Source organism: Meles meles, chromosome 10 (assembly GCF_922984935.1).
Source record: "Meles meles chromosome 10, mMelMel3.1 paternal haplotype, whole genome shotgun sequence".
Classification (NCBI taxonomy): domain Eukaryota; kingdom Metazoa; phylum Chordata; class Mammalia; order Carnivora; family Mustelidae; genus Meles; species Meles meles.
In genome coordinates, this window is record NC_060075.1 from 87953623 (window position 1) to 87967620 (window position 13998).

Sequence of the window (13998 nt, forward strand, 5' to 3'; positions counted from 1 at the left end):
TTCTATAGTTTCCTCAGTAGGTGAGTATGGGTGTGTATTTGGGGAAGCAAACTGATTCTGAAAACTATGTGTGAGTGTATGTATGTGTCTGTGTATGTCTATAGTTATTCAATTGTACCACACTAGTTTCTCCATGCCATTATTACTCAAAATTTCACTTTAATAGGAGTATTTTAAAACCTTCCTTATGTGAGCATAATTGACACAATATTGCATTAGTTTCAGGGGACAGCAGAGTGATTCATCTTCTCTATGGGTTATGCCATGATTCGCCACAGTGTAGCTACCATGTGTCACTATACACGCTATTATAGTATTATTGACTATACTCCCCATGCTATGCCTTTTATCCCTGTGATTTACTCATTCCCTAAATGGAAGACTGCATCTCCCACTCCCCTTCACCCATTTTGCCCATTCCTCCAAGCCCCTTCCTTCTGGCAAGTTTGGTCTTTGTACTTACAGGTCTGATTCTGCTTTTTGCTTAATCATCTTTTTTGTTTTTTAGATTCCACGTGTCTTTCTCAGTCTGACTTATTTCATTTAGCGTGACACCCTCTATGTCCTCTAGGTCCACCCATGTTGTCACAGATGGCAGAATCTCACCCTCTCTTTGGTTGAACAATAGTTCTGTGTGTGTGTGTGTGTGTGTGTGTGTGTGTGTGTGTGTGTGTGTTGCATCTCTTTATTCATCTATTCATGGATACTCGGGTTGCTTCTATAGCCCGACTATTGTAAATATTGCAATGTCAACATATTATTATTTCTTATTACCCTAGTTTATTTCATCATTACCTTTTACTGACATTTAGATTATGTTCAAGTTCTTCCTAACATAAATAGTGCCCTGGTAAACAGTCACATGCATCAACCTTTGTGAAAAAAATCAAAGCAAAGAGCAAGCATTGTTAAGGATGTAGGTAAATTGGGAAATCCCATATTGCTGCTGGGACGATAAATGGCTCAGGTGCTATGGAAAACAGTCTGGCAGTGCCTCAAAAAATCAAACAGAATTACCACATGACCCAGTAATTCCACTCCTAGATAGAAACCCAAGAGAATTTAAACCATACGTTCCTACAAGAAACTTGCACACAAATGTTCCTATGAGTGTTATTTTTAATAGCCAACATGGAAACAATCCAAATATTCATCAACAAGGAATGGACAAGTAAAGTTGGGACTATCTAAACAATGGGCATTTATTCAGACATATATAAGAATGAAGTACTGTAGGGACGCCTGGGTGGCTCAGTTGGTTAAGCGTCTGCCTTTGGCTCAGGTCATGCACCCAGGGTCCTGGAATCGAGACCCACATCTGGTTCCCTGCTCAGTGGGGGTCTGCTTCTCCCTCTGCCTGCCACTCCCCCTACTTATACTCTCTCTCTTTCTGTTCTGTTAAGTAAAATCTTAAAAAAAAAAAAAAAAAGAATGAAGTACTGCATTCTTCAATATGCTTCAATATGGATGAACCTTGAAAATGCGTCAAGTAAAGAAAGCCAGTCATCAAGGCCACATACTATATGATTTCATTTACATAAAATGTCCAGAATAGGTAAATACATAGAGACAGAAAGTAGATTAGTGGCTGCCAGGGGCTGGGAGGAGAGGGATATAGAACTGACCGCACTTACTAGGTACAGGGTTCTTTCTAGGGGGATGGAAATGTTTTCAGATTAGTTAGTGGTGATGGTTGCAGAACACTAACATAATAAGAACCACTGGGCTTGGGCACCTGGGTGGCTCCGATGGTTAAGCGTCTGCCTTCAGCTCAGGTCATGATCTCAGTATCCTGGGATCAAGCTCCACATCTGACTCCTGGCTCCTGGCTCAGTGGGAGTCTGCTTCTCCCTCTCCCTCAAATCCACCCCCCCACTCATGCTCTCCCTCTGTATCTGTGTCAGATAAATAAATCCTTTAAAAAATTGTTAAAAAAAAAAAAAGAGAGAACCACTGGGCTGTCCACTTAAAGATTCTAAGAAGTACTATTTAATTTTGTTTAACCAGCATACTCCAAGTTTTTTTTTGTTTTTTTTTTTTTTACAATACATTTCTACTACAGATTTTGCTATTAACGCATCATAATGCGTTAATGACTGCAAGCGGCAGTGTGGGGGAAAGGTACTTTTAGCACAATATTTTAAAATTCATTCTAAGATGGGTCTGATATCATCTCTTTGTTAAAATGGAGATAAGAAAAAGAGAGAAAAGGGAAGGGAAAGGCTAGGGGCTTGAAAAATAAACTTGGTCAACCTCATAATGACTCCAGAGCGGCTCATTTGTCCCATTCTCTAGAAACAGAAACCCAAACCCCAATGGAGTTCTTCCTTTATTAGTAACAGATTTCTCTCCATCTTCGTTATTAGCATTAAAAATGGTACTGGATCACACTGACTAAAAGTCTGGTTACAAAGCATCTTCTCATAATGCAAATAACTAATTACTTCAAAAAAGAAAGCCATCAAGGATAAACAAAACATCTTCCCAGAGCATGACCTCTGATAGCTCCATTTATTTCACTTTTAACTTGCTGTTTACTGGAGTTCATGTGGAGAGGCACTGTTCTGAAGAAGAACCAGAAATAACATAATTAACGGGATAATAGCAACAATGTGGTTCCAACGTCTGAAAACATGTGGAAGGAAAAGCAGGAGGGAAGCGCAGTCTGAACTTTTACCAAAATACTAACAATTTTGCTATTCTGTTTTCCAAAATGGCAACTCCCACACAAGCAAGTATCTTTCCATTCAGACATTACACAGTCCCCAAAACAGTAATTTAGTTGTGTTCTTGCCTCAGAGAGCAGCCTACACATCTATTAGGCGACATGCAGAGCTCAGCATACGGGGTGGGGGGGGGGGGCGCTGAATGCAAACTGCACAATGGAAGATAAGAGTGCAAACAACCAGCATTTGGTGAAGGGCCTCTATCGGACTCCTACGGCTATTTTCAAATTCATATGCTGCACCCAGCACTATCTTTCAGGTGACGCCACGGATTTCCTTTCACTACTTTTTATAAAGAAATACTTCCGAGATTACTATCAGAATTATTTCTAGGAAGTCATAACATGATACAATTATTGTAAGTTGTTGTTAGATTTAACTGCCAAGAAAGAAGCAGCCAGCTTTAGCCAAGAGTATTTATAAATCAGTTACTATGAACATGGAACGTAAACTCATTTATCATTATCTAGATACCCCGAAGGAGGACTGGAAAACGTCAAGAGTAAGCCTCATTACAAACAACATGACTGCCAGATCAGAGTCAGAATTCAAAGTTTAGTCCCTTAAACATAGACTTTGATCTTCCCTCCTGTTAAAATGGACAGTCTGGCGTACTATGAAAAGCATCGCGCTTCTAGAAAAGAGTATCTCTTATCAGCAAAGAGCCATGATTCCTAAGTGGTTTTTTGAAGTATTATTTAAGAAAGAGAGTAAAATATTGCTGACTCTGTCTTTATCCAGGAAGGGATAAGACCTCATTTACAGAAACTTATTTTCCAGAACCACTTTTAAAAACTTTGACAGGAGAAAGTACCCCCACATAAAAACCCATTGCTCTGTCCTTGATTGTTCAGTGCTGTTTTGGGGGGCAAATACCTTCTTTAATAAGGTTACATTTGCCAGACAGAAGAGTCTCTTCATAATCTGTTCACACTACAGACAAAACTGTAACAAAATAATCTCCAAAAAAATCACAACTTATATAGCACAGTGGCAACTTCCATTAGAATCCACTCTAAAAATGTGACTTTCCTGGGGCGCCTGGGTGGCTCAGTGGATTAGGCCGCTGCCTTCGGCTCGGGTCCTGATCTCAGGGTCCTGGGATCGAGCCCCGCATCGGGATCTCTGCTCCGCGGGGAGCCTGCTTCCTCCTCTCTCTCTGCCTGCCTCTCTGCCTACTTGTGATCTCTCTCTCTGTCAAATAAATAAATAAATAAATAAGATCTTAAAAAAAAAATAAAAATGTGACTTTTCTGACATTCATATTTATGAACAACCTGTTCCCTGTGATTCTGAGCACCTGAATTTGAGCAGGGATAAGGAGGAGAAATGAATCAGAAGAACTCCCCTGCCTTAGGGAGACATTTTTAAAGTACCTACAAGGGTTTCAGGGCACATGTCTCATCAGGGCTAAATTCCAGAATCTAGAATCTAAGGAGTGTCGAGAGACAACTGACAAGGTGAAGTATGAAGGAGCAATGAAATGGATGAATCTTAGGAGGAGTGTGGTTTTTTAGCCTAAAGGAACGAAGATAAGTTGCTTACTGATTTTTTAGCAAACTTTTACCTTTTTCAATTACTTAAGAAATTGTATGAGAAAAATGTTGAGTTGACGCATGGGGTTACATGTACATACCAGGAAACCTTCCTTCATCATCTCACTTGATATAATCTTAGAATATGTTCTCGAGAAATCATAGAGTCATCATTTTTGAAAGAGCTAAGAGATCTTTCTTAGGAAAGAAAGAACTTGAGAAAATAAGAACTTCTTAAGAAAATAAGAACTTCACTATCATGTATCAGGACATTGATCTGTCCTAAGTTAGGAGGTTGGAGTGGACAATCTCCTGAATGTCTTATCTCTTGATTCTAAAGAAGTAACTTCATAAGCCTCCCTCCTAGCTAAAGGTATGGGTGCCCGCCAACTCCAGGAAAAAGAGGGACAAAGTGGTAAACAGGATAATAAATTTCCCCAGAATCTCTAATGATGAAATTTATATACTTTTGTATGGTTTTAAATACATGTATAGGTGCGTAGATTTATAGGTACATATATAGATTTAGAAATATCCTCAAAGTCGAAGACAGTAATATTCACTGTCTTGTCCATACCAGGACACTTACACACATGCATGTGTTTATTGACGTCAGCTCCAGTAGCAAAATACCCCACAAATCCTCAAAGATTTGTACTGGTTTATTCATTCAATAAATATTTATTGAGCACTTATTTTGTGCCATAAGAGTGAAGAGAACTAGATCATCTCTTACCCTCAAAAAGGTATAAAGGTTTTAAACAAGTAAATTCAATAGATTGGTAGAGGTGGCTGGTGGAGGTCACGGCAGAGATTGAAGTATGGAGGAGAGAACAGAGAGTTTATGGAGGTAGGCATCAGGGAGGAGCAGGGAGTAGGGTCATAAAGGCTCAGTAGAGGAAGTGAGTCAGGGCCAAGGCCCTGAGAGAACTAGGATGTCTGCTCAGCAGAGAGAACCAGAAGAAAATCGAAGCATTATAGACAGAGGTGTGGAGTTTAACACAGCTGGGATTCTGGAACTGTGTGTGCGTTATGACTGGTGCACAGGTGTACGTGTGTGTAAGTGTGGTGGGAATGAATGTGCCTATAAAGGAATGGAAGGAAGAGTCAGGAGCCCTATAGGCTGGGCTGTAGCTGAGAGGGCCTTCTTTTAATCAAGGTTCTTTGGGTTGTAACAGAAACCAACTCAAGTGGGCTTGGGCTGTAGGGGAGCTTAAGGAGAAGCTATAGAGCTGAGTTTTAATTATGACTTTGCCACTCCCTATGCCCGACCTTGGGCAAATTACCTACCCTCTCTATGCCTCAGGTTCTTGATCTGTAAAATGAAGGTAATTAGTAGGATTTTTGTTAGGATCAAAAGAGTTAATACCTGCAACACACCTGCCACACAGCAAGTGCTTGAAAAATGTTAGCTATTTTTATTATTGTTTCTTAGAACCAAGTAATATCCCAGCCTGATGGGAAGAAAGCCAAAAATAAGAGCCTGGAAAGCTTTGGCACCTCAGGCATCATTCTGTCTGTCTCCCCTTCTCTTCTCCCTACACAACACTCCTTTGAGTCCTTGTGAATGATGGCTGTCCAGACCTCCCAAATGTTTAAATGTACCCTGATTAGCACATGAAGAGTTGGACTAGGACGATGAGTCTTTGTTCCAAATTTCTGTATTGGTAAATATGATTGACTCAGCTTGGCTTGGGTATCTCACTCGTGGTTTACATGGGGCCAAAGGTTGGGGTAAAATCATGCCACAATGGCCTATCTCCCTTGAACGGCAGGAAGGAGGGCAGTGGAGTAATTCATCTTGATTTTTATATTTAACATTTTCAGGGCTAAGCCACAGACCAGATTACACAATTTGACCTTCAGAGGTTTTAGAGCCTCTGATAAGTATTGAAGGACGTTGGTTTTTCCAATTGCTTTGCAGACCCCTTAAACTTTTTCTTTCCCAATTTGCACAGCCCTAACTACTTTTAAGAATCTGGAAACTGGGGGCACCAGGGTGGTTCAGTGGTTTAAGCCTCTGCCTTCGGCTCGGATCATGATCTCAGGGTCTTGGGATTGAGCCTCATGTTGGGCTCTCTGCTCAGTGGGGAGCCTGCTTCCCTCCCCCCTCTCTGCCTGCCTCTCTGCCTACTCGTGATCTCTGTCTGTCAAATAAGTAAATAAAATCTTTAAAAAAAAAAAGAATCTGGAAACTGTCGAACTTCCATCTACTAAACAAAATGTGGCATAGCCATACAATGGAATATTATTTAACCATTAGAAGGAATGAAGTACTGATACCAGCTACAACATGGGTGAACCCTGAAAACATGATACTGAGTAAAAGATGCCAGACACAAAAGGCCACATATTGTATGATTCTATTTACATGAAATGTCTGAAATAGGCAAATGCATAGAGACAGAAAGTAGATCAGTTGTTGTCAGGGACAGTGTGGGGGAAGAACTGGGGGGTGACTGCTAGATGGGGATGGAGTTTCTTTGGGAGGTGATAAGATATTCTGAAACTAGACAGCAGTGTTGGTTGTACAACCTTGTGAATAAATTAGAAACCACTGAAATGTATACTTAAAATAGTAAATTTTATGGTATGTGAATTATATTTCAAAAAATGTATCTGAGACCTGGATATGATGTCAGAACACTGGCTTTACTCATCACACTTACACCATTTCATGCAATCGCCACTACTTGCCCTTCCTAGGCCTTGCTTCCTTGCAGGGGCTAAGCCAGGGTCCTGGAGGTCCATTTCAGCTCTAAATTCTATGGGTAAGAAACTGGGTGTGTTGCTCACTGTCTAAATGAAACTGGGTGTGTTGCTCACCATCTAAATGAAAGTCAACCTTTCTTTCAAACATTCTGCCACTTGAACTAGCTTCTCATTCTATTTCCTATTTCAGAGAAAGAATTCGCTCTTCTTTCTGAGTTTTTAAATAATACCTATGTCTAGGTGGTTCAGTTGGTTAAGTGTCCAACTCTTGGCTTCAGCTCAGGTCATGATCTTAGCGTCAAGAGATTGAACCCTATGTCAGGTTCCATGCTCAGTGGGGAGTCTGCTTGAGAATCTGTCTCTCCCTCTGCCCCTCCCACTGCTCTTGCTCTCTATCTCTTTAAAATAAAATAAATAAAATCTTTAAAAATAAATAAATAATACCTATTTTAAGCACATATACTAGGCACTTGAATCAATAATTCATTTAATCCACCCAACAATTTTGTGAGTGAGGCACCTCTCATTTTACAAAGGCAGACATGGAGGCTTAGGGAAAGAAAGAATGTGGCCCAAGTTAGGAAGAAACAGCGGCAGTGGGGCTTGGGACCTGAGCTGCTTAGCTCTGGAGGTCATGTGATGAACCCCTGCCCTGAGCTGCCTTTCTCCAGCAACTCCTCCACTTGGCTCAAATTTCATGCCCCTCAACATTCAGCAGCAATCTGTTGACTAATTCAACAGCTTTATATTCACTACGTCCACCATTCTAGTAAATGATTCTTTTTAGTTATTTAGGAATGGGGAAATAATCCCTGAATTCCTTAGTCATATGTTGAATACAAACTACATTATATTATTTCTTAATGAAGGTAATGCTGGCATATGCAAATGAAATTGAGACTTAATGACTTAAGACCAAGCTGAGGTTAATACCCAGTAAATAGGAAAAATTAATGGCAATTTCAACTCTTGTCAGCTATGCTCCTGGTATCATTGACTACAGCAATTTGTTTAATTAACCCAAAGTCTTCTTGTTAATTATAGATCATTTACTATATCCAATAAGAGGTCATGACTTCAAAATCCCTGAATATGTTTAAAATTCCTCAAGCATGTTACAATGCATTTCTTTGTAAAGAGACAGATAAAGTAAATTTAACAAGATCATTCTGAATAATTTAGCCTAAATTAGGCTGGTGAAAAAAGAGCATTACTATACAGGACCCCATTTAATGAAGTTGTTAGTGGCTGCCCCTGCTTTATATTTTTTAAAGCCTAAATATATGTATGTATAACATATGTGTGTGTCTCAAAGGCACAAGGATAGGCAGCTAAGACTGAACTGTATTTAATGCCCAGGGATGTAGGGTCCTAGTGACAATCAGTAAAGTTAAAGGTTCTACTTAGTTTCAGTGTGAAGGATAAAACTTCGCTTATACAAAGCCTATATTTTTATTTTAATAACAATAAAACAAAGTAGTGATAAAAATTTGCATCATGGCAATGAAACGTTAACATACAATCAAAATCTACTGGTAAAGTACATATTTGTATTAACTAGTGACCAACATAAGATTTCCTAAAATTTTAAATCTTAAAACACTAAAATAATTTGTTTTATAAACAAATATATAAATATATATTTATATATAATATATATATAATATATATATTTGTTTATATATATAATATATATATAAATATATATTTATATATATATAAATATATATATATAAATATAAAAAACTTTCAGAAGTACTTTTTAGACTCAACTTTATGTTTTACTTTGTCTTACTTATATATATATAAATATATATTTATATATTATATATATTATATATATAATATATATATAAATATATCCCCTCTCATCTGAAGTTAGAGTATCAGATTTCAGTGGGAAAAAAATCAGATCTTTAAGTTAAAAAATTCTACTACTCTTTCAAAAATAATATTGAAAATATTAAATTTTTATGATTGGGTGCCTGGGTGGCTCAGTTGGCTAAGCAACTGCCTTTGGCTCAGGTCATGATCCTGGAGTCCCAGAATCAAGTCCCACATCAGGCTCCCTGCTCAGCAGGGAGTCGGCTTCTCCTGATGACTTCTCTCCTCTCATGCTCTCTCTTTCTCATTCTCTCTCTCTCTCAAATAAATAAATAAAATCTTAAAAAAAAATGACATGATTGACTGAATGCTTAAACGAAAAAATTAAAAAGAAAAAAAATCTTGGATCGCTTCACCATATTTTCTCCCCAAACTTAGATTTCATCAAATCTTGCCATTTTAAGAATTTCATAATTTAACAAATGATTGGATCCAGAATGCCTCATTACTATAGAAAAAGGAAAGGAAACACATAGAAAATTACAAAAGTTTACACGAAAAACTGTTAAAATGGCTCACATATTAGCTGAGCACAATGATCTAGCAATGGCAAAGCACGACATTAAATTTATGGAAGGTCTAACAATTTGAAGTGTGGCTGCCTCTCATCAGACCTGCAAACCCACTTCTCTGGTTTTAGAGCCAGAATACCAAAAACTAAGTAGAATGCTTTTAGAGCCAGAACACTAAATATTGAGTAAAATGCATTTCAGCCTCTGGAAAAGGAATAATTTTGTATGAAAGGATATTCAAATAGCCCTTCTTTGAGCGACCACAAAGAACCTTGAAGATTTACATGATTGAGCTGGAATTCAATGCCAAAGACAAGAGGAAGCATTTTTTTTCCTTCTGGGATGCACAAAGAGATATCCATAATTAAACACCACTCTTCCCTAGGGCAGCATGTTTTCTTATATTGACAAGCAAAATGAGGTATTTCAAATCACGCATTGTTGGCATACAGTCATTTTTTGCATAGCTATTGTTTTAATGTATTTCTGGCTATTAGGCATTTGTCTATTTTTGGTCAGTGAGGCATGTATTTTAAAGAATTCTGGTTTTGCATAAAAGGTTGTAGTTATGTTAGTGGAATTACATTTATACAACAGTATCTTAAGAATAATTATAGCCTTATTTTGGCTGGTCACACACACATTTTATATTTAAAGGAGAGCAGCTAAAACTTTCATGTAATTAACACAATTAAAATTATCTATAAAAGGAAAAAACTTTCAGAAGTACTTTTTAGACTCAACTTTATGTTTTACTTTGTCTTATTTAACACAGCTAGTTAAATATATCCCACCCTAATCCTATGCTTTTGGGAAAATGCCAAACAAACCAAATTTGCTTAACATTCCATCAATTAAGTCAGAGCCTAATGATAGATTACATATTCAATTAACTCTGTTGTTCTAGATCAAAGAATGCCACGTTTTTTTTTTCAACCTGACCCTACTGAAAATACTAAACTACCAAAAAGCAGCATTTTTTTTTTACAATTTACCTCCTGTAAGAATTTCCTCTCCTTTCTTACCAGCACCCTACTCAGATCTTCATTTTCTTAAATTATAAAGAGTATGTTAAACTTCAGTCAAATACCAAAAAATTCAAGTGCTTTTGTTTTCTAAAGTGACCACTTATCTAAAATAGATATTTTATGTCTGCTCTCTAGTCAAAAACAGCACTTCCAAAGATTAACTCTGTTTAATAATATTGAGGTGTGTACGTAAAGAAATTTACCACTATCATATAAATCCACATAAAATTAAGTGGCTATTACTGGAACTTATAAAAGATCTCACTTATCTATCCATCCATATAAAAATCATGTCCTATAAAAATGCCGGTTGACTGGTAGGAGACCTGAGCTGTGATTGTGGAAGCCAAGTGACCATGAACGGACTTCATGTTTTGAAGCCTCTTCAGACCACCAGCCTCATGATCCAGGGTTCACGGTGATGGTGAGATCAAGTGCAACTTAAGTTAATCAAAAAACATCTTAATTCGGGGCGCCTGGGTGGCTCAGTGGGTTAAGCCGCTGCCTTCGGCTCAGGTCATGATCTCAGGGTCCTGGGATCGAGTCCCACATCGGGCTCTCTGCTCAGCAGGGAGCCTGCTTCCCTCTCTCTCTCTCTGCCTGCCTCTCTGTCTACTTGTGATCTCTCTCTGTCAAATAAATAAATAAAATCTTAAAAAAAAAAAAGATTTAAATAAACCGATATCAGCAACTTGTATTACTTTCTAAAAAACAAAAAACATCTTAATTCAAATGCAAATGCCTTTGTACAGCTTTCAAAGTCATGTGAGAAAATGTCTGGAAGCCCAGGTGTTTCACATAACTCCTGACAACTGGGGGACCTGGGTGGCTCAGTCGGTCGAGCCCCCCAGTCGGGCTCAGCACTCAGTATGGAGTCTGCTTGAGATTCTCTCTCTCTTCCTCTCCCTTTGCCCCCCAACCCCAAAATAAATTAATTAATTAAAAAAATAACTTCTAACAATTGGATTCCGAGTTTTCCGTTTGGCTTACTAGCTAAAATCAGAGGCAATAAGACACATGCGTTTTATGTGTCCTTTCAAAATGTGTTTACAACAATATACTGATGAATGATATTTCATGATTTTTCTCATTGAAAGCCTCCATCATAGCCAGTGATAGTTATTTCATTCAGCCAAGTCCTCTCAAATCATCTGGATCTACAAACCCCAGATTAATGGCTCCTAAGATCTTTTTTTTGCCCCTCCAAGAAGCTACAGACAAGTCCTGGGCTAGGAGAAGCAGCTGCTTCCATTATAAGGATAATTTAGGAATACCTCAGTTTACTGAGAATTTCCTATGTGCTTAGGGCTTCACGTAAATTACCTCCTTTAATTCTCACAAATCTTATGAAGCAGGTGCTTTACCAACCCCTTTCACAGATGAGGAAGTCAAGGTCACATCTCAGCTCAATGCCACTTCCTCAGGAAAGCCTCTCCTACCTCCATCCCATTTCACTCCAGACCAGATCTAGTTCCTCCGGCATAGCCTCTCCCAGCCCTCAGGACTTCGGCAAGCTGGCCTCTGGCAAGATAGCAAGATTTGCTATTACGTATGTATATGGTCAGTTAAATAATGTCTATCTCTCCCACTTAATGAATGTAGATGAGTGGTTGTCAAACTTCAGTGTGCCCCAAAATCAACTGGACTGCTTCTCTGAAAGTGGTCACTGGGTCTCACCCCCAGCACATGTGGCTCACTGAGTCTAAAGACAGACTTGAACCCTATTGTCACGGACTCCAGGCACTGCTGCTGCCACCAGACCTGGACTGGCCCAGAACAGCACTTCTCAGCCCTGAGTGAACAATGGAACATTCCAATCCAGCAACCAAAATGGCATTAAAAACAACCGACGCCCATGCGCCACTCCCAGAGGTTTTGATTTGACTGGGCTAAGGGAGTACCCAGAATGTCTTATTCCAAATACTGTATTCTTTTACTAAAAAAATTGCTTATCTAAAAGTCACATTTAACCAGACAGCCTATAAATTTTTATTTGTTAATCTGGCAACCCTTCTTGTGAGGCCTGTTATAACAGAACAGGTAGTACACCATGTCTGTGATGCACGTAGATAGGACTGTAAGCTGACCTTTCACCTCTACAGAGCACAAAAAGGATGGGGCTAAATAAGCGGAATTTTTAGATCAAATTTTTTTCCTGAGGATTAGAACTTAAAGTAGTTACCAACACATTGTATCCAAGCTCTTTTAAAAACAGGGCAAATTCTCAATGTCAAATAATTTAACGTGATGACTAAATGACTTCCAGGTTCTGTGAAGCCCGGAGGCTATGAGCCTCATATTGGGCCAGTAGGTGACAATGGGGTGCCAATGGAGCATCAAGAGGACCGCTCTGACATCAGTCAGTGAGTCACCTGGCCGCAGCTACTGCTAGGATTTGGCACGGAGTCAGCGCCCTTTCATATATCAAAAGAAGGTAAAATTATCTATTTAATAAATACTCAGAAAAGATAAAACTCGGAACACATGGCTGCCTCTGATAATGCAATTCTATCTTTTTCATATCAATGGAGGGAGCCTTGTGGTTTCCAATTTCAGAGTAAGATCAGTGATTTCACATCTTACATAAACGGAGATATTAAATTTGCATTTTTGATGCTGAAAAGGGACTATTTAATTCCAGCTTGGCATGTTTACTGCATAATGGGTAAACCGGGGATTTCCAAATTGAAAATCCTCTGGGCACATAATGATCATGTAGCCTTCTGCTTCCCTATATAAGTAACCTGCCAGGGCTATGATTCAAGGACGAGGACTCATGTAAGTGCTTTAAATATTAAAACACATTCTTTCATGAATACTCAGAGAATTCAGTCACCAGTCATTACTGGTCATTCAGTCACCAGTCATTACTTCCACTTTGTACAATGCTCACTTGCCAAACTTAATGTGACCCTTTACACCTAACCCAGGATCATAAGAACTGTTTCTAGAAACAGCTTATTGGGGGTGCCTGGTTGAGCATGCAACTCTTGATCTCAGGGTCATGAGTTCAAGCCCCATGTTGGAGGTAGAATTTGTTTAAAAATAATAATAATAATAATAATAATAAAACTTGAAAAAATAGGTTATGGAATAATTGCATGCACATCAGAGTGAATTCTAGTTCCAGTAACCTAAATGACAGAACACAAAATCTACCTGATTCCCCAAGACCAAGCATAATAGCGTCAACAGACAGAGAGGGACAGAAAGACTGTCACACCTCGCTTAAGGTTGGCTGTACAGTCACATGACTTATTTCAAGTCACCTAACGTCAAGCAAACAACACAAAAATTGCTTCAGATTAGTTTCTCTGAAATCATCAATGTCTGATCCTTTTAAAACAGATGTTTCAAAAAATAAGATCTGTTGTTGTTTAACCATGGGCAATTCTTGATGGCATATGTCAGGATAGCTTACCAAATCCAAAAGCGTTAGAACCTCCAATGCTCTGTGGAGCCTGCACACTTGTGGACGTGTACAGTCCTGTCACCAGCAAGCCGTCAAAGAAGGTGCTTGTTGAAATTGTCACTGAAATGCAGGGAGGGAAAAAGAAAAGAAACCTCAATTAATACAATCCGAATACTGAGACACGTTGCT

At 38.7% G+C, this 13998-nt stretch overlaps 1 protein-coding gene across 2 annotated transcripts in view; it reads right to left on the bottom strand.

Annotated features, from left to right (window-relative positions):
- RELN (reelin) overlaps nucleotides 1-13998 on the bottom strand; it is a 510603-nt gene that overhangs the window by 423890 nt on the left and 72715 nt on the right. For both annotated transcript variants that reach the window (XM_046020402.1, XM_046020401.1), the window contains exon 2: nucleotides 13819-13929. In XM_046020402.1, the coding sequence (XP_045876358.1) occupies nucleotides 13819-13929 (111 nt within the window). The remainder of the gene's footprint in view (nucleotides 1-13818; nucleotides 13930-13998) is intronic.